This window comes from Lissotriton helveticus, chromosome 1_2, assembly GCF_964261635.1.
Source record: "Lissotriton helveticus chromosome 1_2, aLisHel1.1, whole genome shotgun sequence".
NCBI classification, from domain to species: domain Eukaryota; kingdom Metazoa; phylum Chordata; class Amphibia; order Caudata; family Salamandridae; genus Lissotriton; species Lissotriton helveticus.
In genome coordinates, this window is record NC_136058.1 from 357207285 (window position 1) to 357233765 (window position 26481).

General features: G+C 44.0%; 1 protein-coding gene across 1 annotated transcript in view; it reads left to right on the forward strand.

Moving 5' to 3' along the window:
- Positions 1-26481, forward strand: part of LOC144803766 (uncharacterized) — a 451660-nt gene that overhangs the window by 84344 nt on the left and 340835 nt on the right. Inside the window, exon 2 of the mRNA XM_078671876.1 lies at positions 18267-18337. Within this exon, the coding sequence (XP_078528002.1) occupies positions 18267-18337 (71 nt within the window). The remainder of the gene's footprint in view (positions 1-18266; positions 18338-26481) is intronic.

The window sequence follows — 26481 nt, forward strand, 5'->3', positions numbered from 1 at the left end:
TCCTTGAACAAACGCACACTAGTGTAGAAGTTATCTACATATAAATGGTGGCCTTTGTTAAATAATCGTCTACCTAGTTCCCACACAATTTTCTCAGTCACTCCAAAAGTGGACGGACAAGCAGAAGTGTTAATGCTGGAATCCTTACCGGTGTACACCCTGAAATTATAAACATATCCAGTCTCACTGTCACACAGCATATACAGTTTGATGCCATAGCGTGCCCTCTTACTAGGAATGTATTGCCTAAAAACCAAGCGGCCCTTGAACAATACCAAAGACTCGTCCACAGCTATTTCTCTTCCAGGTGCAAACATCTCAGGAAAACGATCAACAAAGTGATCAAGGACAGGCCGAATCTTAAAAAGACGGTCACAATCAGGGTGATCGCGTGGCAACGCTAAATCATTATCAACAAAATGCATCATGCGAAGAAGAAGCATATATCGATCACGAGTCATAACTGCTGGAAATATAGATGTTGCCATCAAGGGACTAGTGGACCAATAAGAAGACATTGATGGCTTCCTTAGCAAGCCCATCAAAAAAGTTAATCCCAAAAACTTCTTCATCTCTTCAACATATGTGGGAGACCAATGGGTAGCTCTGGAATGGGGCTTAAGGCTGGCACTGTGGTCCCTCAAATACTGCTCTGCATACAAATTAGTTTGCTCCACAATCTCCTGCAAAAACTCATCGTCAAAAAACAACTGAAAAAATTGAATTGGCAAAAAATTGTCAGTATTCACTTTACACCCTGGAACACCAGTGAAGTCTGGCAATTCCGGCTGCACCATGCCAGGGGCAACCCAGACGTCATCACTAACATGAGGAGAAGAAGCCACCCTAGCCTGCAGGCCAGATGCCTCTTGCTGCACTACATCAACGGGAACACTAGCATCCCCAGATGCCTCTTGCCTCACTACACCAACAGGAATACTAGCATCCCCAGATACATTTTGCATCTCTTCACCAACAGGAGAACTCACATCCCCAGCTGCCTCTTGCATCTCAACATCAACAGAAGAACTCGCATCCCCAGATGCCACTTGCTGCTCAACAACAACAGAAAGACTAGCAGCACCAGATGCCTCATGCTGCTCTACAACAGGAAGACTAGCAGCACCAGATAACCTTTGGCGCACCACAGCAATGTGAAACCTTTTGGGCGCAGCCTTTACCACACTTGCCTGTTCCCGACGAGAAAAAAAGGGAAACCTTGAGGACCTAGGCTGCCGCTCACATGGCTCTTGCCTCTCTACCGGCACATCAATGTCCCTCTCTACCACAGGCACTTCATCAGCACTAGAAGAAGAATCATCATCCGATGATACCATGCGAAGAGAAAACTCACTGCCTGAATCTTCTGCACCTACCTCATGCTCCGAATAGGAGTCAGTGTCTGGACCATGGTCAGAGGAAGACTCAAAAAGCAAACTAACAACCTGCTTAGCAGTAATCCTGCGAGCAGCCATTATCCTTACAAATCACGAAGACTACACACACAAGTGAACAACAACCTACACTGTGCAAAGGAAGAAGTAAACAAGGTATAGTCTTCACACAAAAATCAATACACTCAAAAACAATTTAAATCTAACCAAATATAAGAAGACTCACCAGCACCTACTCTGCTGAAACACAGCAAAAAGAAAGGAAATCCCACTGGAAAGAAAAAAAAAGTATAGATTAGACAAAGTACACATCAAGCAGCAATACAAAAAAAAAGTTAACAATCAAGAAACACAAAGCCACACAAACAGCAATAACTTCACTTTTCATAACAACACATTTATCTAGGAAAAATAGTACAAAAAACATTTACTTACCAAGCACATGCAACTACACAAGCTGCAAAACCAGCATTAACCGAACCACAACCTACACCAATACAAACAGCAAAAGCCTGGATCAAAAACAAAGAAGAAAAAAAATAATTTAATACCACATTTCACAAACAACATAACAAATGAATAAACAATACACAAATTTACCCCCAAAATCACATCCACACAGATGGGCCATCAAAAAGGGCAAAACGGACAAAAGTACGGGTTGATTTGCCCACCGGGGGGGAGGCCAGAAAATCTAAATTTAAAATCCGACCCACCTGAAAGCGACCCTTGCCCAATGGGTCACTTCCTACAATCTAAAATAAAATCCCTGGTGCTAGTGGGGGCATTTCCACCGCACAATCGCAATGCTGTGCGCGACCGTGAGCCAGAAATGCCCTGCAAAGAGACATCAGAAGAGAGGAAAATCACTTACCTCTCCCCTGATGCCTCTTTGCAAACCCCCCCAAATATCTCAAAACCAACCTAACACCTCCAGGCGCAGGAAGCAAATGGCTTCCCGACCGCCTGGGAATCCCTGAAGATGTTGGCGCGTGCTGTGCGCGCTGACGTCATCAGGGATTCTCATGGGGAGGGGGACAACAGAATTACTGTGGTTAACTGCGATGCTGGACAGAGGCACTTGCATCCTTGATTTTCACAAGCGCAATCCTAAAACAGTTCCTATGACCAGGAGCTTCTTTCTCCCCATCTGCTGCTCTCAACAGTCTCTGACCATTTATACACATAAGAGGCATGTGAACTCACACAGAAGATCCCCTATTGGCAACGCCCACCAACTAGCGGAGTGCACCATCTTTCCTAAATTTACCCACTATGATGGACAGCTCACTCAAGGGACCTGTGCACACATTGGTGCGATGGCATAGTAACACACACGGACACTGGAGACAAAGCAAGCGCTCGAGTTGCAGCACAAATTCAGGAAAACATTCATCAGTCCAAAAACATTTGTGACCTTCCCACTATGATTCACAGCTCACACAAGGGACCCCTGCGCACATCTGTGCAATTGCATAGTAACGCACACATGGACACTGGAGACAAAGATGGGGCTCGAGTTGCAGCACAAACTCAGGAAAGCAATCATCAGCCCAAAAAACATTTGTGAACTTCCCACTATGATGAACAAATGGTCTCTGTTTCCAGATACCTAAGAGCCTTGCTAGTTTATTCAGATAACAACCAACACACACTGGGGTCGATTGTGAAAATATGGTATTGTGTACAAAAAAGGGGAGAAATGCTCCTCTTTTAGGTGTCCCCTCACTCACCAGGGTTGCCCCACGGTGACATGCTTCATCATTGGGGCCATCCCAGTCCTCTACGGGCTGGGGCGTGCTGCGACTTGCGAAAGTTACGTAGGAGCACTTTATTAGACTATGTGTGGTGCATGTGTATTTGAGGAGTGGACTATGTGATGTGTGTTAAAAATACCTGCCCAGTAGGTTTACAATAAACTTTATTCTTGCCTCTAGGTGGTAATAAACGGGGTGGAAAGATAGGCTGCCCTAAACGTAATGTGTCCAGATGTACCTATCAACTCCTATCGTCGACATGTTTCGTGCATACCCCAAGCACTATGATGGACAGCTCACACAAGGGACCCCTGCGCACATTTGTGCAGTTGCATAGTAACGCACACATGGTCAATGGAGACAAAGATGGCGCTAGAGTTGCAGCACAAATTCAGGTAACAATCAACAGCCCAAAAACATTTGTGAGCTTCCCACTATGATGGACAGCTCACTCAAGGGACCCCTTTGCACATGGCATAGTAACACACACATGGTCACTGGAGACAAAGCATGTGTTTGAAAAGCAGCACACAAAAAAAAACATTCATCAGGCCAAAAACACTAGTGAGCTTTGCGTAGGCAGCACAGGTGTGTTTTTTAGCCACTTCAGAAACACACATCAGTATAAGTAATGAAGGACAGAGGCACTTGCATCCTTCATTACAATGAGCACTATCATTTTACTTTATAAATGACCCCCATCAGCATTTTTGTAGAAAAAACGGCCTTTCAACAACATTGCAGCCAAGAGAAGACTTCATAGATAATGTTCCCCCAACAAGGGGAGCGACCCTTCCCCAAGGGGCCGCTCCCCGAACTACGAAATTGATCAAGAAACAAAAAAAAAAAATCCCTAATATTCCTGCTGCACGATCGCACGATCGTGCAGCAGGAAACCTCTAAAGTGCCATCGAGGGAAAGGAAAAGCCTTTCCTTTCCCTCGTTAGAAGTTAAAATGCAATCTCCCCCGCCCCAGCCGCAAAACAAACCTCTTTCCAATCCGACGCGCAGGAAGCAAATGGCTTCCCTGCGCGTCGGTAAACAAAAGGAGCCTCCGGTGACGTCAGCGCGCCTCGCGCGCTGACGTCATTGATGACGCGGGCGGGGAGGGCGGGGGGAGGCAGGGGAAGGTCTTCCCCTGCCATCCCCGCAGAAACGAAAACAATCGGGCACACTCGGGGGGAGCGCTGGCGCTTCCCCCGAGGGTGGGGCTCATGACGAGCTGGGCTCGTCATGAGCGTGCGAGGAGGCTACGCCATGACGAGCCCAGCTCGTCATCAGCCCCGAAGGGAAGTTAGGAGGTTGTCTTAAGTTAGGATTTTGTCTTACATTTTGGTTTTAAGACAAAATCCTAACTTAAGAAAAAATCCTAACTTGAGACAAAATACTAACTTAAGGCAACATTCTAACTTAAGACAAAATTCTTATTTAAGACAAAATCCTAACTTAAGAAAAAATACTAACTTAAGACAAAATACTAACTTTACTAATACTAAATGCCTTCTGTGAATACCAAAAGTAGTAAGTTTAGGATTTTGTCTCAGATTAGTTCTGTGAATCGGCCCAAATATTCTTTTATATGGGGCAAATCCTGAAACAGTTGTGAATAGAGTCTACACATGGTTGAGATATTTAGCATATTATTGTAGTACTCCTTATCAACTGGCAGAAGTCAGTGATATTTTCACTAACTTCCTGGACCACAGCCCTGAGGACAGAATATACTCTAATGACAACTCAGGAGTGGTTCATATATTTAGGAATGTGACCCCAACCTATTTCTCAACCATAACCTGGGCACTGTAATACCAACATTTAGGCAGGATGTCCGCTGCATGAGGACATTTCCTCTCTCTTGTGAAACTGTGCCAGCGAGAAGCAGCAACCTCTTTGCCATAAGCATAGGGTCGGTACCTCCATAGCGCTCTTCTATTGTTGGGGTAAGTACCCTTGGGTCCTGATGGCAGATTCGGGGTGATCCTGACCTTCATATGATGACGTAGCGGCTCTGTGGTTGGTGAATGCATGGTCTGATTAATAAAAATCATTACAAAATATATAATTACTATAATTACAATACTTCACAAAGCAGCACTACATTAATCACAATCAAAGTCAAACCATGATACATAAACTAAAATAATAAAGTGCTTGGCTATAACCATATCTCATCTGGAAAAATAGGTATTTTGCAAATTCATCAGATCGATAACATTTAATTTCTAAAACAATATCTATAATTGTACAGAAGTTGTTACAATGTAACGCTAAAGTGCATCAGAAGTTACAATTCGTACTAAAGTATTAAGTATAATGGACGTAGAATTTGCTTTACAGGAATGAATGCAAAGTGACATTGAAATGCTTCTATAAACACAGGTGTCTTTAGAATATTAAGCGCAATGATTTCACAGTCTGTTCGATACAGTCACTGTTTGTTCCATTCAATGATTTGAACACAATGCAATTCTTAAATTTAGTCTAATCATCAGCAATAAAAATGATATATACCAAATTCATAGGAGCGCTAAAGTGATATACTTCCCCTCCATGGTAATCCATAAAGGTTATGAAACTAACATTAATATATTTTCCACCAAAAGCAAGATCTTAATAGATCAAAAAATTGGAGGGATTGATCTGCCTCATAAGCCAATGCAAAAACAACAGTTGATGGACAGAATGCAGAACAATGTCATACATTCACCCCAGTACAGAGATCTGGGCCTAAATCCATTGTTTTTTTGCTCACCACACCGTCCCAGTTCAGACATTGCCATATGCAAATCAGCCTTGACCCTGTGCCTCATGGGAACAGTCCAGCCCGAACTGCCAAGCCATGTCTTCCCTGGACCAGAATCAAGCATCCTAGGACTGATTTCTGGCTATCAGCCGTCTTAAGCCATGATAGCTTGACTCCAGTGGCGTGGAGAGCACCGGACTCACGTCTGAGCATACCTGTCCCACTCGGGGTAACAAATGCATAAACAACAGTTGATGGACAGAATGCAGAACAATGTCATACATTCACCCCAGTACAGACATTTGGGCCTAAATCCATCATTTTTTTGCTCACCACACCACCCTAGTTCAGACATGGCCATATGCAAATCAGCCTTGACCTGGCCCTCATGGGAACAGTCCAGCCCGAAATGCCAAGCCATGTCTTCCCTGGACCGGAATCAAGCATCATAGGACGGGTTTCTGGCTATCAGCCGTCTTCAGCCAGGATAGCTTGACTCCAGTGGCGTGGAGAGCACGGGACTCACGTCTGAGCATACCCGTCCCACTAGGGGTGACAAATGCAAAAACAACAGTTGATGGACAGATTGCAGAACAATAACAAACATTCACCCCAGTACAGGGATATGGGCCTAAATCCATCGTTTTTTGCTCACCACACCACCCCAGTTTAGACATGGCCATATGCAAATCAGCCTTGACTCTGTGCCTCATAGGAACAGTCCAGCCCGAATTGCCAAGCCATGTGTTCCCTGGACCGGAATCAAGCATCTAGGACCAGTTTCTGGCTATCAGCCGTCTTCAGCTAGGATAGCTTGACTCCAGTGGCGTAGAGAGCACAGGACTCTCGTCTGAGCATACCCATCCCACTCGGGGTGACAAATGCAAAAACAACAGTTGATGGACAGAATGCAGAACAATAAGCAAAGCATGATGGCTTGACGGCATGTTCTCACGCCTGCTTCTATACACCATGGTTTCAGCAAAATTTGTCGTACTTAGAGTAGACAAGGGCAGATGCATGCTATATGCAATAAAGACTATATGCAGAGTCTGCAACAATGTGCTGCCCATTGTTGCACACACATTGAAGCACCATCCTTAGCTGAATACCTGCCCAGTCTTCACCTAGAAATAAGTCCTTCATATAAAGTGGGAAGTTTGACCGTAAATAAGGCTGGACCTCAAGCATTTCAAATGAATTGTTAAAACCAACAACTTCAAAACCGCAACGACGGACTGAAAATACTGCTTCTCACTTCTTCTTCTAAATTGAAACTGTCCATGCACACCCCTTCCTGTACCTGCTGTTGTTTGGTACAGCTGCTCAGCAGAATAGGGAATTATACTTTTTGGAATGGTGCACTGGAGAAATCCTTATCCAAATAAATAAGCAAGGCAATACGGGAGGATAGGGAGTTCCACCCACTTGCCTATGTGATTGATTTTGATGTTATTCCTTCTGGTTGCAGACTTCATATCTCATCTCAGTAGTTTTTACATTTAGACAGAGACGTTTGATTGACTTACGTGACTATTGACGCCCAAGCGCTGAATTCTTCAGTGCTCTTGGGGATTAGAACAAAGTTTACTATGTCCCCTTATGGGATTGTTCAATTCAAAGTTTATGTTATACTGATTATGAGCTTATTATTTAATTTAAATTCTCTTAGAATTGCAGGCGGTATTGATCCTATTTTCATTCACTTCCTTATCACTTTCATTTACTTTTGTTTAAATTTGTTTTTATAAATTTTTTATATATATATTTTGTTTTTAATCCACAACGCTTCATACATCTGCAACACGGTGTATTTTACACATTAGCACTGTTCTGAGTACATTTGTTGCATTTTACAACTACAAGTTATAGCATCAGGATCATGTCGGGTGCATTAGCATCAGGCGTAATACAGTGGTGGTCAAAAACGTAAATATTTTTTGTTTTCCAGCAAAACATTGATAAAACAGGGGGAAAAAGAAAACAAAAACTGCACATTTACCCTTCCTTTCGGTTTTAGTACACTATATTAGTGCACTCTTACTGCTAACATGACTATTATTACTGTGCATAACCATGTAGCTCCAATTGCCCACTTAGTCTTGTTGTGAGCGATCTTGAGTACGTGTTCCCACCTCTGCCTTTTTAGCTTAATCAATGCAGGCCTCATTTATGAGGCCTTGCGTCAGTTTTGCGCTTCCGATGCGTCACTTTTTGTGACGCATCGGCAGCTTAAAACATGCCTCCTGTCACGCACTATTTACAAAGTGACGCATCTAAGCAGATGCGTAACTTTGTAAACACCTGTGTCAGGTATAATGTATGCAAGAGGGAGGCGTTCCCCCGCAAAAAGCCTCGAAGAAGTGACACAGTGAAATCTATGTGATTTCACTGCGTCACTTATAGGACGCCATTGCGTCAAAATCTTGGGCCTGCCTCACTGCAGGCGTAAGACTGACGCAGCCCCTTTCACATGGGGCTTGCCCCATGTGAAAGGATGCATTGCTGGAGTTGCGTCACTTTTGTGGCACACTTCAGCATTGCATCACTTTTGCACTTACAGATCCGTCAGAAATACTGACGTATCAGTATCTCCTTGCGACATGATGCGTCATACATTAAATATGATAAAAAAACAGTGAGCAACCCAAAATACCCTTGAGGGCTTGGGTGAATAAATGAAAAGGGTAAAGGTGCCGTCAAGGGAATTTGTTTAAATGACAATGGCGGATTTAAACTAACTTAATAGGATGAATGAATGATCCTTTTGTGAATTTAATTCATCAGAAATCAAATAACTAATATATAGTCATTGATCAAATACAACATACACAAAACATAAATAACAAACACCAATGTGTACTGAAAAAAGGAATTTATCAAGAAGATGAAAGGTCAATGATTTGATATCCAGATAAAATCAGTTCAAAGATAATTAGGGCTGCAGGTCAAACAAGGAATACATTGACAGTTGACACAACAGAACCTAAATTCACCTATCCAAGATCAATATCACTCTAAATGAAACAAGAGATGGATGAGGTGGAGGTCGACCTTTTGGTCTCTTAAATGTGACTTTGCGAGACCATCTTCAGGACAGTTGTCAATTGTGAACTGTATAAAAAGACCAATGTAATCTGAAATACAAATATTTACAATTACATATCTACCATTACTATGTACAGGTTTATAACACCTTGGTGAAAGGACAACTTACAGTGACAAAAAACAATAGCAACAAACATGAATAACACAGTAATGAACCTTAGTTCCATTAAGAGCATATCCCAATTACATTTAAAAATAAAAGCCCATCTTGTGTCGCCAATTGGGGAATGTTGCGAATCACTCAATAACTCATTTTGAGATTATCTCTTTATCAACGTCAAGGTTTAGAAAAAGACTTCGAACTTAATTGTGGAAATATTTGGAAGTATGCTAAGGATTCAACATTGGAACTAAAATTTTCATTGTGGTTCATTTATGCAAATAGCAAAGGTTTATCAAAGAGAGCATCTTAGTTAGAAAAACTTATATACAAAAACAGTTAATACAACAAAATATCAGCTAATTGCTATACAATCACCGCGGGATAGTCTATCATTTTTTGACACATTCAGTGATACAACATATGCTACATTGATAACACAATCGTAATCGAGAGAAAAGTGGCCTTGTTATTGCATTAATATTGAGAGATCACATTTCATTTAGTTACCTCATTGGAAAACATATTTATGCAGAAAAGGAGTATTACCAATAAATTGAATTAGTGCCAATGTTTTAATAACAAAAAGAGAAAGGGGATTTGAAAAGTACGGGCTATTTACCTCAACTGGAGTGATATGAAAATGTATTCGTCTCACATATGAGCCTTCCGAGAGGGAGTCTGTACTTATCCTAAACGAGAACCATTTAATAGATCAAGAAATAGCCTCGGAATAGCTAAAAAACGCTCTCTGTATCAGGTGTTAAATCAGGTACCTAGTGTTGTAGATGCCTGTAGTTTCACTTCTGGGCAAGCACGGGTCTAGGAGATTGATGGCAATCATCTGGAATCTACAAAATGACACCCATGTTTAAAATCAATAAGAATATCAAAATTATCCGCCATATAATCATCTCAAGTCTATAAACCACAGGGTTGAGGTGTAAAGAGGAAGGGTAGGAAACATACCTATCGCCTTGAATTAGATAACTCTCACATAGATATCCGTAGTGGTTTACTTCAGCGGTCATGAAGGTGTGGTGATTTTTTAAGGGATAATCTATAAAAGCAATTGAGACCTCGTCACATACTGATCTAAGCCCAAGTCAAGAAGGTATTTGACAAGAGAGGCAGAACTATTTACCTGGCTACAACCACAGAGTTAGTTGAGGTCGTGCAGAGTTTCAACAAGGGAGTGAAATTGCTCTGTAAAAAGAGACGGAAACTGTCAATTTCACAGATTTGTATCTGGTGGATTTTTAGACTAAGAGTGCCTAAACAAACCGCTTACCTAATATCTCCGATAGTGTCAGTCACGGGAAGCGAGTGGAATGCAGCAAGCACAAGGTTGATGAATCCATTCCTATTTAAAGCGCCGTTTGGAGTGCGAAATAGGACTAAGCAGTAGTCGCCATATTGGATAGGTATCCGGAAGGAAATTTCGAGTCAAATCATAATTTTGGAAAAAAGTGGCGATCTCTCAAGCCAGCTATCTAATTAGTTCTAAAAATTCGCTTGTGAACAGGATAAATGAAAGCCAGGCAATTTACCAAAGGTTACGCATGGCGATCAATTTATGTAACTCGAGACAGCAAATATATAAAACCACACAAGGGCTGCCATCTTAGAGAGGGGATCTCTACACCGGTATCTATTAGTAATGAAGAAACATCAAAATAAGACAATGTATAAATCTTGACTAAAGAAACAACTATAGTACATAAGAGCTCTTATCATAAACATACAGTCATGATTGCATCCAAATAGAATCAACATTCAGAAACATGATTGTAAAGCAGAATCAACATTACAATTATTACTAAGTTTCATACATTGTAAGAATATTCCTAATATGATCCATTCACATTGAGTAGAGTATAAGATGCACACACTTAACTAGTGTATTATCAAAACGAGAATAAGTAAGGCATGCCAAGGCTTGCCATTCACTTGCAGAGTTGAGACCACGTTTGACAGTGTCAGTAAGGCAGATAAGTTTGCCTTCTCTTAGAGAGAGAACTTTGTCAACGTTATTCTGTCGTTTATTAGGTTTAATGACTTCTAAAACCCACCATAGCATATCGGTCTCTTTGTGACCCATTTGGAGATAATGCTCAACAAGAGGTGCGTTCTCTTTTTTACACCTAATCCGCGATTGATGCTGCAGAATACGTTTTTTAATTGGCTGAATGGTTTTGCCTAAATAATGTAGTAAGCAAGGGCATTGAATGCAATAAACCACATTTGTGGTATTACAGTTCGAAAAGGTCTTAGCTGTAAAATTGAACTCATTGATACTACAGGTTTTTACAGTCTTTGTAGTAGCACAGGCTGTGCAATTATTGCATTTGTGATGCCCCACTAATGGAACTATTTGCTTCATGTTGTCAACGGTGTTAACACAGGAAGTATCCTGGTAAGCATGAATCAACCTGTCCTGCAGATTGATACCCCTTTTAAAAGCAAAAAGAGGCTTTTGCGCAAATTCAGGAATGGATTGAAGTAAACTCCATTGTCTGGATACAATTCTCTTGATTGCATTGGAATGAGTCCCAAAAGTGGATACACATACAATGTTAGGTTTACTTTTTCGTTCATTACATTAAATATGACACATCAGGTATGTTGCAAGGAGTGCGCACTGAAAAGTGACGCATCGATGCTTACACGCAGTGATGCGTCATTTCTCATAAATGAGGTACTGCGTATTTAGCCTGGTTAACCGTGAGGGAGCGTGCCATACCCGCAGGTCTGTGCGTGTGTCACCAGTTGGGTATTGCTTGTTGCGTGTTACTTCTTGTACTCTATTTACTTTGGTGATTTCTACCCCTCATCACTCTCGGGTACATCCACCTGTGTTTCTGAGTGTCTTTGCCAATAGGCACGAACGTCTGCTAATATTGCATCCCATGCTGACGCTATTGGTTGCTTTCGTAACCCCAATGCATCCTCGGGGCGGAGCGCTATACTATGAAACCAGGCTTTCTCTACTGGGGAATATGGTGATTTCCAGGGTTGCGTAAGCAATTGCTTGGCCACTATAAGTTCCAAATCTATGTATCGGGATGTGACCTTGTGTTTTTTGGGTCTTTGGTACAGCCCTAATATACGTATCTCCCATGTCCGTTCTAAAGCATGTTCCGTACACTGAGTTAGGCAACTGGTGATGGTTCCCCAATATGACTGGATAGCTGTGCAGGACCAAAGCATGTGTAGCAAGTGTGCTCCTATCTCAGCACACCTTGGACATTTGGCGTCATTGCGATATAAATATATGTTCATTTTAGCTGGCGTCAGATAGGCTCTGTGTGGTATGTAATATTGGATAAGCCAGAATCTGGTGTTGCGTGGGGTACGTGTAGGGCTCCCAAGTGTGTCTTCCCATTCCCGATCCAAGATGGTTCTCTGCAAGTCTGTGTCCCAGTGTGCGCAAAGGGAGAGTAACTGTGGCACGGTTTGTGTTCTGAGGGAGTCTGCAAACCATTTGGTGAGGTGCTGGTCCTTGCCCAACTCATGCAGGTACTGTTTAGTTAAATGGGTGGTAGGCTCCTGTGTTATGTTTCCCCATGCTGCATGGAGTTTGTGCATCGCTGCAGCATGCAGCAGGAATTTGCCTTGTGGCACGCCCAAGTCCTGAAATGGAATGAGTTGCCCATCATTGTAGATGTCTCCTGGTGTCAATATGCCCGCTTCTTCCCATTGGTAAAGTTCTGTGTTAGTGATTGTCTGATGTCGCCTGGGTGTACCAAGTTTAGAAATAGATGGTGCAATTGGGGTTACCCGATGTGTAATGCATAGGCTGCGACAGAAGCAGTGGTACACTACTTTTACCAGTAGCTGGGTAGATGTATTTCACTTTCTGCTTGAGTAGAACAGCGACACAATCAAGGAATGAGTGAGGCCAGGCGCCTGTGTCGCGGTGTCCTCTAATTGGCCACGCTCAGCCACCGAGCCACCCACTGAAGCTGCTCCTCTAAATAATATTGCTCCATATTGGGTAGAGAGAGGCCTCGTTGAGCGACTGGGGGATACATTCTGGTGAGTGCTACTCTGCTTCGTGACACATGGCAGATGAATTGTCGCATATTTGATTCAAGATTTTTAAATAATGGCGATTTATGACATAGTGGTAGGTTTTTGAAGTAGTAGAGGAGGTGCAGGAGTACCAACATCTTCAGCAATGTGATTTGACCCAGAACCGGCAGGGGAAGGGTGCCTCAAAAATTCATCTGTGCCCTCAAAGCTGTGATGGCTCGTACCAGGTTGCCCTCTAGTAGGTCTGTTGGGTCTCTGTATATAAGTATCCCAAGGTATCAAAATGCTGTTAGCTGCCAGTGCACTGGCCTATCATTGATAACTAAGTGTGGGTTTGGTGTAGATTCTGCAAAGGGGTACAAACTTGATTTCTCCCAATTCACTCGGAGCCCTGACAGGGAGGCAAATTCGGGCAATATTTTCCTATTGTCGCGCAGGGTTGTCTGACATCCCAGAGGTATATGAGCAAATCATCAGAGTACAAGGAGACTGCGTGTATACCATCTGCCAAGGGGATTCCCCTTTTGTCCTGCATCCTGCTCAGTGCCTCGACTAAAGGCTCAAAGTCTAGTGCACAAAATAGTGGGGAGATCGGGCAGCCCTGCTTGTGCCACGCTCAGTTGGGACCTGTTCCAGTATATATGGGCCTATTTTGATCCTAGCCATTGCCCGTGTTTAAAGTGGTTTGACAAGACTGAGGAGCTCCTCTCCTAGGTCATATTTATGGAGCACGGCAAATACGAATCCCCATTCCAGGGTGTCGAACACTTTTTCCAGGTCTAAAGCCAGGCATCCCGCATGCACCCAGTCAGCTCTGGAGGAGTGCGCCACCCGGGAGAAGTGTTGTAGATTTAACGATGTATTTTGAGCAGGCACAAACCCGTTTTGGTCTGTATGTATGAGTTGTGGCACTAGTGGGGCCAGTCTACAGGCTAACATTTTGGCTAGCGCATTATAATGCATGTTGAGGAGTACTAGGGGACGATATGAACCCATCTGCTGTACGTTCCTGTTTGGCTTTGCAAAGATACTAATAATAGTCACAAAGAGGGTCTGGCAGTATCCCTGATACCTGGGCGCTTTTGTACATTGAGCGGAGCTGGGGTGCTAGGGCTTGCTGATAGGCTTTGTAGTAGAGAAAGGAAGGATTCTATTTCTGTGGACTCTGCACGGGTCATTGACTTGTATGTACTAGTGTACTGTGTAGTAAACTCACAGTGGATATCGTGCTGGTTTGTGAGTACCAACAGATTGCAGCCGCAGCACAGGTGTCTGCACTTGTTCTTGATGAATCATCCTCACAGGCAACCTACCCACTTTGTCTGACGCCATGTGTGTGCATGCAGCATGCAAAGCATAGTTTAAGAGGCGCAACCTCTCAAGTACTTCTGCATGTTTCTGTCTGTGTGTGTCTAAGGCTTGCTGTATGGTACTGCTCTGCGTTAGCTCGGTTTCTAATGTGGTCAGTGTATCCTCGATATGTTTTATTTCGGAACCCAGCTGTTTCCTGATACACCAGCTCAATCCCATGCATTGTCCTCTGACAACTGCTTTGCCTGCATTCCACAACAACCCTGCATCAGTGACTGAGCTTGTGTTCCTTTCAAAGTACGCCTCTAGCACTGCGTCTACCACTTCTCTGAAAGGAGGATCTTCTAATGCCAAGGGTTGAACTTCCATAAGTGGGTAGCGTGTCCCTCGTCTTCCCTCTGCAGTCTCATTATGTGAGGTTTGTGGTGTGAGTACGTTTTGCCGAGGTAGTTTGCGCTAGTGCATTGTACTAGTATAGATGGGCTCGCAACAAATTGGTCTATGCAACCATGCCACCCACGTAGGTGTGCATAATGTGAGTACAGATGAGTCTGTGGGTTGAGATTCCTCCACACATGCGCCAATTCCCATCTGCGCAGCCACTCCCACAGATTCGGTACATTAGATGTTGCAATTGTTTGTGGCATTGGAGGAAAGGATCTATCAAGCGTGGTGTCAAGGACCAGAATAAAGTCCCCTCCTAGCAACCAGGGAATGTCACACCAACGTGCGAGCAGGTCTGTTAATCAGAATATGATCTGGTCTGTGTTTGGGGCTTAAATGGATCCTAACACAATTGCCTTCCCATTAAGGCGGCCTTTCTCTAGTACATACCTGCAATGGAAATCTATTGCAGACTCCTTCGATGTGATCAGGATCCCCAGACTGATCAAATTAAAGCCCACCTGGCATAGGACAAGTGGCCTGTGGCTAGTACTTGTCCCCTCCACCTCTGCTTCAATCTACGAATTTCTGTTGTGCTACGTGTGTTTCTTGCAGCAGTGCTACATGAGCTGCATGCTGCTTAAGGTCATCACATATTTCGTACCTTCGGGCTAGCGTGTGAATCCCCTTAACATTCCAGGTGACTATGTTTGTGAGCGGCATGTGATAGGGTCATAGGTTAGCATTGTGTGTGAGCAGTCCCGCACTTTTCAGGCTAGGTGACAATATGGCGAGTACTCAGTGGGTGTGAGGTGCTTTTGTGGTCCTGTCAGGTGCATGGGCGTGCCGCCTCGGATGGGTGCAGAGGAAGGGAACCATGTGGGGTTTAACTGGGATAGAGCGGAGGAACAACAGGTTTCTGCACAAAGAACAATGCCATACAGCAACTTACGACTACCTTCATTGTGTCAGTCATGTTAGGAGGTGGGGGTGGGGTAAAGCAAGCAGTGGGCAAGTTGGCTCTGCTTGGGCCTGCATTGTGCACGTGTATGAGTGTGCTGTGCCATAGCCTTGATAGCGCACCAGTGGTCTGTCCCCTAGGGTGAGGGAGTTTGTGTCAGCTCCAGCTATCGTGTTTAATCTGTTGCCTTTTGAGATCTCGTGTGGAGTGCGTACAGATCATGTGTAACCCCATGCAAGCACTACTGTGTCTGTATTCTTGCCTGCCCACAGACTGTGGTGTTCTGCTACAATAAGTCATCTGCTGACTGGGGTGTTACAACTGGGAGCAGCTGCGAGTCTTTGTTGGCGGGCCATACGGCCAGTGAACTGTCTTCACTCTGCGAATGTTCTAATGGGGCGTCTGTGTCCCTGCTGTGCTGACGTTTTCTCAGATATGCCACCACTTGCTGGGCATCTCGTCGCTCCTGTAGTACTTGTTCTAGGTTGGGGACAGTTTTTAATTATCTCAGTGACTCCACAGCTTGCAGCCTGTTTCTTCTATGGTGACCTCTTTGAGCTCCTGGGTTAAATTCTGTATTGTTGCATCTCTGGCTTTGTGAGGTATGATGTCCTATGGTTTCGAGCCAGTCCCATGCATCCTCCGCTTTGTACATGTAGACAGGCTGGGAATATGAGGGAATATTTCATATCCATATCACGCATTCTCCTCTTGACTGTGAGGAACGTGCTTTGTTGTTTCTGCACTACCAGGGCGTAGTTCCAAAAGCGAAGGACCTGAGAGTTGTCCACCTTGATTGTTTCCATATTCCTAGCCTCAAGGAGTATTGCATCCCTATCTTTGAAATTTAAGAGTTGAAACAGAAAGGGTTGGGGTTCCCCACCCATCGGCAGACGGCTCAATGGCACCCTATGGGCCTGCTCCAATGCAAAGAAGGTGGAAAGTGTGCCTGCTGGCATTAGGGATTCTAACCAGTACTCAGTGTACAATACTGCGTCTCTGCCTTTCGTGCCCTCTGGTAGTCCTACCACACAGATGTTGTTCCTGCGGGACCGGCCTTCCACATCGTCTGCTCTGCGCTCCCGGGAGTTCAATCTGGATGTGAGATCCCTTATTTCGGTGAACATTGCATTGGCTACTGGGGTGATTTCCTCGATCTCTACCACCAGCTTGCTGACTATACCTGCTAGTTTTCTGTGATCCGCATGCAAGGGCGTAAAGTCCGATGTGACTTTATTGTTGATATTGCTGCTATGCTACGTTTTGCACTGTGCTACAGCATTTGGCGTAGTGTATATTAGTGCAATCTACGCATGCTCCGTGAGCGAAGCGTAGTACTACGCCCAGGGTTACTTCGGAATAGTGTGATTTACAATTCCAACTCCAGTCTACGCACAGTAGGGAAGGTGCTGAAATAGTAAATCACACTTTAGTCTAGAGCACCATCCAGTGCAAGTCATTGTAATGACTTGCTCTGTAAAAACAGCGACGAATATGTATTGCAATGTTTTGACCGCGTTGTAAAGGTTTGTTCCATAGGGAAAGTGTTGGATAGCGTAGGGGTAAAAATTACTATTCCCACTCCAGAGAGTGCAACAGTAGGGAAAGTGTTGGATAGCTTAGGGATAAAATTAGTATTCTCACTCCAGTGAGTGCAACAGTAGGGAAAGTCTGGATAGCGGAGGGGAATCATTTACTATTCCTACTCCAGGGAATGCAACAGTAGGGAAAGTGTTGAATAGCAAAGAGGAATAATTTACTATTCCCACAGGACATAGATTGTTGAATGGGAGCTCAGATAGTTGTATATGACCTTGGAAGTTTGAAAAGGTATGGAAACTGTGGAAACTCTGCAGGAGCTATTAGCTAAATAATATCCACATGGAGGAAGTGTAAACTAGAGTCGAAAGTATTAAACCTCCATCGGTAATGGGCAAGCAGACTCTGAGGATAGATTAAATATCTGTATTTGTAATAAGGTAATGGGCTAACAAATTGATATACTACAGCTTTCGTGTGCTTATTCTGCTACGACAGTACCTGTTTGTTATAAGTTATGCAATGCTTATTTTGACAAAAACAAAAAAAACTTTTGAAAAAAATCATGCCATTTCACTGTCTTTTTCTCTCTTGTATTGTTCTTGCATGACCTCCTAGGTAACATATAATGTTCATGTTGTTCATGTTGATAACATGGAGGCGGTACTGCAGCAAATGTTACATCTCCTAACTACCTGAACATTGTTCTGCCATCATCTCAAATATTTTTTTCTAACACTGCAATACGTATGCCAAGAGTTCTGGAGAGCTTAATTACTGATATTCATTTAATAATGTATGATTCTACTGTATACCACCATCTTTGGTGTTTGAGACTACGCTTGCTGGAAACCTGCAAAGGTCTCTGTACCTTAGACCTGCATCTTCATGTTTATAATTTTATGTCATCTATGGCTGTCTTTCAATTTTCCAGGAGGATCGCTCTTCCTCAAAAATCTAACCCCAATGAGACTGCAATAGAAGCTGAAAGCATCTATATGAGAGGTAAGTCAACACCAACCCAGTACCTAAAACAAGTAATGTTGTCTTCAGCTGAATGAGCGTCCCCCTCAATAATGGGAGGTACCCATCGACCAATTCATCCAACACATGTTCACAGATGACTCTTCTCCCTGAGGCCCTTGCCACTTCGCACTTACCCTGCACCCCTCCTCTAGAGAACTGGCACAATGTACTTCTGGCATGTACATTATCAGCCTCAATTTCCAGTGCCTTCCCCTTACCAAAAATATGCCCTGATTTTAACACTCAGTTCTGCCATGCCTGCTGTTCCTCCAATCCTCCATATATTCATATTCTCACATCGATGTCTACATGCCTACCTCATGGCTATCACCTGCACCTCTGCCCCCCTCCTGTAACTTACAACTGTTTAATACAGAGAAATTCTGTTTATATTGTTCACAATGTAGGATACAAGCACATTTTCTCATTGCACTGACTGCATAGCTTGTGTTTCCTGTAAAATGTATATATATATATGTATATATATATATATATATATATATTCACTAAAAAAAACATAGGTTTCACACCAGTTATAGTTAGGAATTAGCATTTAAAAAACCTATTACATTCACTGAAAAAACCATAGGTTTGACACCAGTTATAGTTAGCTGGAAATTTTACTGACATAAAACCAATGAAATTCCCACGTTATAGTTGGTTGGACTCACTATAACTTGCGCGCCTGCAATGCACTGCTGATGACGTCACATATTACATCACTCATGACATGGTCAGTGACATCACTCATGACATCACTGATGACACCATCCAGTGAATGTGTGTCTTTCTGAAAAATAAATATGTTTTATATATGTATATGTAAAGGTCGATGGAAGAATAAATGTTTAAATAAGTGTCTAAAAGGATGTTTTAAAAAAAAAAATTGATTGGTTAACTGGCTTATTAAGTGTATCTTAGTGAATACATATATTAGCGAGTAATGTTTAAATATTTAAATATATGTATCAGTGTTTCACTTTGTGTATAAGTGGCTGCATGGGTTGGTGAGTAGCTACATGTGTGTGTATATGGGTTATTAGATGTTTTTTTCGTATCAGTATGAGTGTCTGTATGGTTTGGTGGGGGTATTACTTAGCACATAGATGCATCAATGACTGACTCACTGTTTGTATGTGTTTTGAAGACAGCATATGTGCAGGACTGTATGGGTGGATGAGTGTGTATATGTGTGTGCTAGTGAGTGACTGACTGTCTCACTAGTGTCTTTATCAGTAACGACATATGTTTTAATCTATTATATGTGAGTATTGATGTATATAAGTGAGTATATGTGAGAGTGAGAGATTGTAAGAGTTCCTGTATAAATAAGTATGTGTTTCTATAAGTGATTGTTTAAGAGAGTAAGTATGTGTATGTTTCCTTAGAAGTAAGGTGGTAGTGTGTGTATAGTTGTATATGCAAATAAATGGATGTTCAATAGTTTATTTGCATGTGTGAGTATGTGTGTGAGTAACTTTTGGATGACTGTCGGTGTGTAACAGGATGTATAGGTGTATCACTACATATGATGAGTGAGTATATGTATGAGTGACTATATAGAACTGTTGGTGAATGAGTGGATGTGTATATAAATGGTGGAATTACTGAATTGGTTGTTGTAACTGACATGGGTATCTCCATTTTTTTGAAAATGTTAGTTTCTATTTTTGAATATGTGTTTCAATCAGTCAATCAATCAATCAAGGCATTTATATTGCGCGCTACTCACCCGGAGGGTCTCAAGGCGCTTCGGGGCGGGGGGGGTCTGTTACTGCTCGAACAGCCAGGTCTTGAGTTGCTTCCTGAAGGAGAGGTGATCTTGGATCAGGCGTAGGTGGATGGGGAGGGAGTTCCAAGTCCTGGCTGCCAGGTAGGAAAAGGATCCTTCTCCCATGGTGGTTCTTCGGATGCGTGGAACGGCGGCGAGGGCGTGGCTGGTTGATCTTAGCTGGCGGGTGGGGTGTAGAAGGTCAGGCGGTTGTTGAGGTACCTGGGGCCCAGGTCGTGGAGGGCCTTGTGTGCGTGGGTGAGGAGTCGGAATGTGATTCTCTTGTTGACGGGGAGCCAGTGCAGGTCTCCCATATGTCTGGAGATGTGGCCGTGTCGGGGGATGTCCAGGATGAGACGTGCGGAGGCGTTCTGTATGCGTTGGAGTCTTTTCTGTAGTTTGGCTGTGGTTCCGGTGTAGAGGGTGTTTCCATAGTCCAGTCGGCTGGTAACTAGTGCCTGTGTCACCGTCTTCCTGGTTTCGGTGGGGATCCATCGGAAGATCTTTCGGAGCATGCGTAGGATGTTGAAACATGAAGAGGAGACGGCGTTGACTTGTCTGGTCATCGAGAGGGAGGAGTCCAGGATGAAACCCAGGTTGCGTGCGTAGTCCGTTGGTTTGGGTGCGCTGCCCAGGGCGGGGGGCCACCAGGAGTTGTCCCAGGCAGAGGGTGATGATCCGAGGATGAGGACTTCCGTCTTGTCTAGTTCAGTTTCAGGCGGCTGTTCATCATCCACTCGGCTACTTCTTTCATCCCTTCGTGTAGGTTGGTTCTGGCGGTGGCTGGGTCGTTGGTGAGGGAGAGGATCAGTTGGGAGTCGTCGGCGTAGGAGATGATGTAGAGGTTATGTTGGCGTGCGATGGCTGCGAGGGGGCTCATGTAGACGTTGAAGAGGGTGGCGCTGAGCGATGATCCTTGTGGTACGCCGCAGATGACTTTGGTGGCCTCGGATCTGAACGGGGGGAGGCGGACTCTCTGTTTTTTTCCGGCGAGGAACGAGATGATCCACCCTAGTGCCTTCTCTTGGATTCCGATGTTACTGAGGCGCTGTACTAGGGTGCGGTGGCAGACGGTGCCGAATGCTGCGGAGAGGTCCAGGAGTATAAGGGCCGCTGTTTCCCCATTGTCGAGTATGGCTCGGATGTCGTCAGTGGCTGCGATGAGGGCGGTCTCGGTGCTGTGGTTGGCTCGGAAGCCGGACTGCGAGTGGTCGAGGGATCCGTTCGTCTCGAGGAAGGCGGCAAGCTGTTTGTTGACGGTCTTCTTGATGACCTTGGCTGGAAAGGGGAGGAGCGAGATGGGGCGGTAGTTGTTGTGGTCGGTGGGGTCTGCTGAAGGTTTCTTCAGGAGGGCGCTGAGCTCGGCGTGCTTCCAGCTCTCCGGGAAGGTGGCGGTGTTGAAGGAGCAGTTGATGATATCCCGGAGTTGGGGTGCGATGACGGAGTCGGCCTTGTTGAAGACGTGGTGGGGGCATGGGTCGGTTGGTGATCCGGAGTGGATGGTGTTCATTGTGTTGATGGTGTCTTCGGTGCTGACCGGGGTCCAGGCGCGGAGGGTGCTGGTGGGGGGCGTCGGCTCGATGGTTGGGTGCGTGGTCTGTGGTCCGAAGCTGTTGTGTATGTTGGCGATCTTACTGTGGAAGAACGAGGCGAGGGAGTCGCAGAGGTCTTGTGAGGGAGTGATGTCGTTGTTTCCTGCGCTGGGGTTGGAGAGCTCTTTGATGATCTTGAAGAGTTCCTTGCTGTTGTGTGCGTTGTGGTCCAGTCGTTCCTTGAATGCAGTCTTCTTGGTGGTGTGGATCAGCTGGTGGTGTTTGCGGGTGGCGTGCTTGAGGGCGGTCATGTTGTCTGTAGTCGGGTCTTTGCGCCAGGCTTTCTCGAGGGTACGGCAGTTCTTCTTGGATTTCTTGAGGTCGTCGTTGAACCAGGAGGCTTTCTTGCTGCCGGGCCTGCTGGGATGGTTTTTCAGGGGTGCGAGGTCGTCAGCGCAGTTGGTGATCCACTGTGCGAGGTTGTTGGCTGCTTGGTTGGGGTCCGTTGAGCTGGCGGGCGGGTTTTGGTTCAGGGATGTGTTGAGCTGGTCGGTGGTGATCTTGTTCCAGTTCCTGCGGGGAACCTGTTGCGGGTGGTGGTGAGTCGTGGTTCTTCTGAAGCTGAAGTGGACGCAGCTGTGGTCTGTCCAGTGGAGTCCGGTGGAGTGGCTGAAGGAGATTTACTTGCTGTAGGAGAAGATAGGGTCCAGCGTGTGTCCGGCGTAGTGGGTGGGGGTGTTCAAGGGTTACATTACACTGAAAGGAGGTCTGTCACTCTGTCACAAGGATGGTGTCATCAGTGATGTCATGAGTGATGTCACTGACCATGTCATGAGTGATGTAATATGTGACGTCATCAGCAGTGCATTGCAGGCGCCAACTAACTATAACGTGGGAATTTCATTGGTTTTATGTCAGTAACATTTCCAGCTAACTATAACTGGTGTCAAACCTATGGTTTTTTCAGTGAATTTAATAGTTTTTTTAAATGCTAATTCCTAACTATAACTAGTGTGAAACCTATGTTTTTTTTTATGAATTTCATAGGCTTTTTAAATGCTAATTCCTAACTATAACTGGTGTGAAACCTATGGTTTTTTCAGTGAATTTCATAGGTTTTTTAAATGCTAATTCCTAACTATAACTGATGTGAAACTTATGGTTTTTTCAGTAAATTTCATAGGTTTTTTAATAGCAAATTTCTATTGCTATTAAATATTATATTTTTTTAATGAATCCTATATTGTATATTTATGTTTTTTTCAGTGAATTTAATAGGTTTTTTAAATGCTAATTCCTAACTATAACTAGTGTGAAACCTATGTTTTTTTAGTGAATTTCATAGGTTTTTTAAATGCTAATTCCTAACTATAACTGGTGTGAAACCTATGGTTTTTTCAGTGAATTTCATAGGTTTTTTAAATGCTAATTCCTAACTATAACTGATGTGAAACTTATGGTTTTTTCAGTGAATTTCATAGGTTTTTTAATAGCAAATTTCTATTGCTATCAAATATTATATTTTTTTTAATGAATCCTATATTGTATATTTATGGTTTTTTCAAAGAATTTAATAGGTTTTTTAAATGCTAATTCCTAACTATAACTAGTGTGAAACCTATGTTTTTTTAGTGAATTTCATAGGTTTTTTAAATGCTAATTCCTAACTATAACTGATGTGAAACCTATGTTTTTTTTCAGTGAATTTCATAGGTTTTTTAAATGCTAATTCCTAACTATAACTGATGTGAAACTTTAATGAATCCTATATTGTATATTTATGTAATACTATTTTTTATATGTATATTCTTCTTTTTTTTTGCCCTGGTGCGCTCCCGGGGCGCGTACCGGGGAGCGCCCCGGTCAGCGCAATTTTGCGGCGCGCCCCGGTGCGCGTACCGGTGAGCGTCCCGTTAGCGCTATTGCCGCGAACGAAAACATCATCGTGACGTATCGCGTAGCCGCGTCCGCGTGACACGCACGGCGTAAGCGCGCCCGGAAGCACCCACACGCATAGGAACGCGCTACATCAGCGCCCCGGGTCACGTAGCGAGAGCGCGTCGGGTCATGTGACCCGAAAATAACACTTTGAATTGGTTCAGAACAGTTTTGGTTTCCAAATGATGAAGGCCCGAGTCATGTGACCTGAAAATAACACATTTCATTGGTTCAGGACAGTTTTGTTTTCCAAATGATGAAAACCCCCACCTTTTTTCCTTCTTCTCACTTTGTCCTTTGACTGAGGAAGACCTGTTTGGAGAGCTATTCCCAATTTGTACTTTAAAATGGCTTCAGTTGCAGCAGCAGCAGGAGCATCTCAGCCACCACCACCACCACCACCACCACCAAGAGGACCTCCACAACACCACAGTGGTGGAGATGAAGAAGAGGAGGAGGAGGAGGAGGAGGAGCAGGAGGGGAGGAGGAGCTTCCTGCCAGAAGATAATACCCCATATAGGCCAAAGCAGCACATTATTTGGGAGTTTTTTTCTATCCCAAAGGACCAGAAAAAAGTAAATGCGCCAAGGGTTACTTGCCTAATCTGTGGCACTGAACTTTCAAGGGGGAACCCTAACAAAAAATATTCGTTTGGCAATAACACCATGATTCGCCACATGCAAAGCCGGCACCCTAACAACTATGCTAGGGCAGTGGTCCGAGAAATGGCCAGGAACCCTCCCCAATCTTCTCCGAGCACCTCCCAAAGAAAACAACTCACTCCATCGGGTCCAGAGGCAAGGGAGATGGTCCCAAACATACAACCCGGGTTTGCACAATTCAAATTTGTTTGTATTTCTTGTGGGCAAACAATTACTTAGGGTGAGCAATGCATTAAGCTCATCAACTGTGCTGGTGACAACCACGTGTGCCCTTAGAAACCTTAATTTTTTCCTGTTTTTTTTGCTCCAGTTGGGCCGTTTACAATTCCCTGTTTTTTGTTTGTCCCCACAAAAATATACAAAAAAATATAAAACTGTTCAGAAAAGCCCAAAAAAGTAAAAAATGTTCACAAAAAAAAGAAAAAAAATATATAACAACAAAAAGAATAAAAAAAACAGTTCTTTTTAGAACTACCTCCAATTTATAAAAAAATCCTAAATTTAAAAAAAACTCTGTCATTCTTTTTTCTTCAGGGTACCGGGCGCACATCCCCCCCCCCCCGCGAAAATCGAAACAAAAATAAAACATTTTTTTGACCCGCGAAGCCCTTTTATGGCCCCCACATCAAACCTATGGGGTCAGGGGGGGTCTACCCTGCCCCCTTTTGATAATTTCCCCCTTTGTTTTTGCCACCTCTTGTGTCTCGATCCTACAGAGACACAAGATGGCGGCCGCTCCGGACTGTTTGGAATGTTGACAGACACCCGAGAGCCAATCAGCTTTCCGCTCGCGTACTCGCGTAGTGCGCTGGTGCGCGCCCCGGTGCACGTACCGGGGCGCGCTTATATATATATTTTTTTTAACCTAACTTACTCAAAATCCTCTGGAGCACATATCTTGAGACATAGCAAAGGCACATCGGGCTACCAGTCCCTACAATTTTGCCAAATTTGGTGGAAATCCATTCAGCCGTTCGGGCTAAAAGTGAGTCCAACCGCCCTATCGAAATGAACATGGGGAAAACATGTTTTGGGACCCCCCTTTTATCTCGGCCCCCGCTTGACGAATCCCCCCCAAACTTTCAGGGAAGAAGCAGAGCGGAGCGGGCCATCTTCTTTGAGAAATTCGCAAAGATTCGTCCACCGGCGCCAAAGTTATTCCCAATAGAATGTTGCGGATTTCCTATGGAAAGTAGATCCTAACTATAACTACCTACTGGCGACCACCAGTAGGAAATATATATATATATATATATATATATATATATATATATATATATATATATATATATATATATATATATATATATATATATATATATATATATATATATATATATATATATATATATATATATATATTCAGGTTCACAGGTTGCCACATTCGGGGTGCACTCACAACAGGCGTTTCTTTGGGACAGGGAAGCTCTTTATCACATCCTGCGTCCGCAGCACCTGACGCGTTTCAAGCTCCGCCCTTCATCAGAGGTATCGCTGCTACAAGAAAAGTGCCAACACGTGACTTGCCAATGTATTCCCTTTTAATGTTGCTTCCATCAAACTCAGGTGAGTATCAACAAAGAGTATCATGGGATTGGTAGTCCAAAATAAAACTCAAGTGAGCTGGCAGCACTAGTCTTGTAAATAAAGTTATTTTTTCACGGGTGTGGAAAGGTGGCTTCCCCCATTCTGCCACTTGCCTGATAGTTCCACAGCGCCATCATCGTCTGACAGCGCCAGAACCGCTCGTCATGCGGCGGTGCTCCCCCCGACCTGGCTAGGCCGGTATAGATTCAGGTTCACAGGTTGCCACATTCGGGGTGCACTCACAACAGGCGTTTCTTTGGGACAGGGAAGCTCTTTATCACATCCTGCGTCCGCAGCACCTGACGCGTTTCAAGCTCCGCCCTTCATCAGAGGTATCGCTGCTACAAGAAAAGTGCCAACACGTGACTTGCCAATGTATTCCCTTTTAATGTTGCTTCCATCAAACTCAGGTGAGTATCAACAAAGAGTATCATGGGATTGGTAGTCCAAAATAAAACTCAAGTGAGCTGGCAGCACTAGTCTTGTAAATAAAGTTATTTTTTCACGGGTGTGGAAAGGTGGCTTCCCCCATTCTGCCACTTGCCTGATAGTTCCACAGCGCCATCATCGTCTGACAGCGCCAGAACCGCTCGTCATGCGGCGGTGCTCCCCCCGACCTGGCTAGGCCGGTAT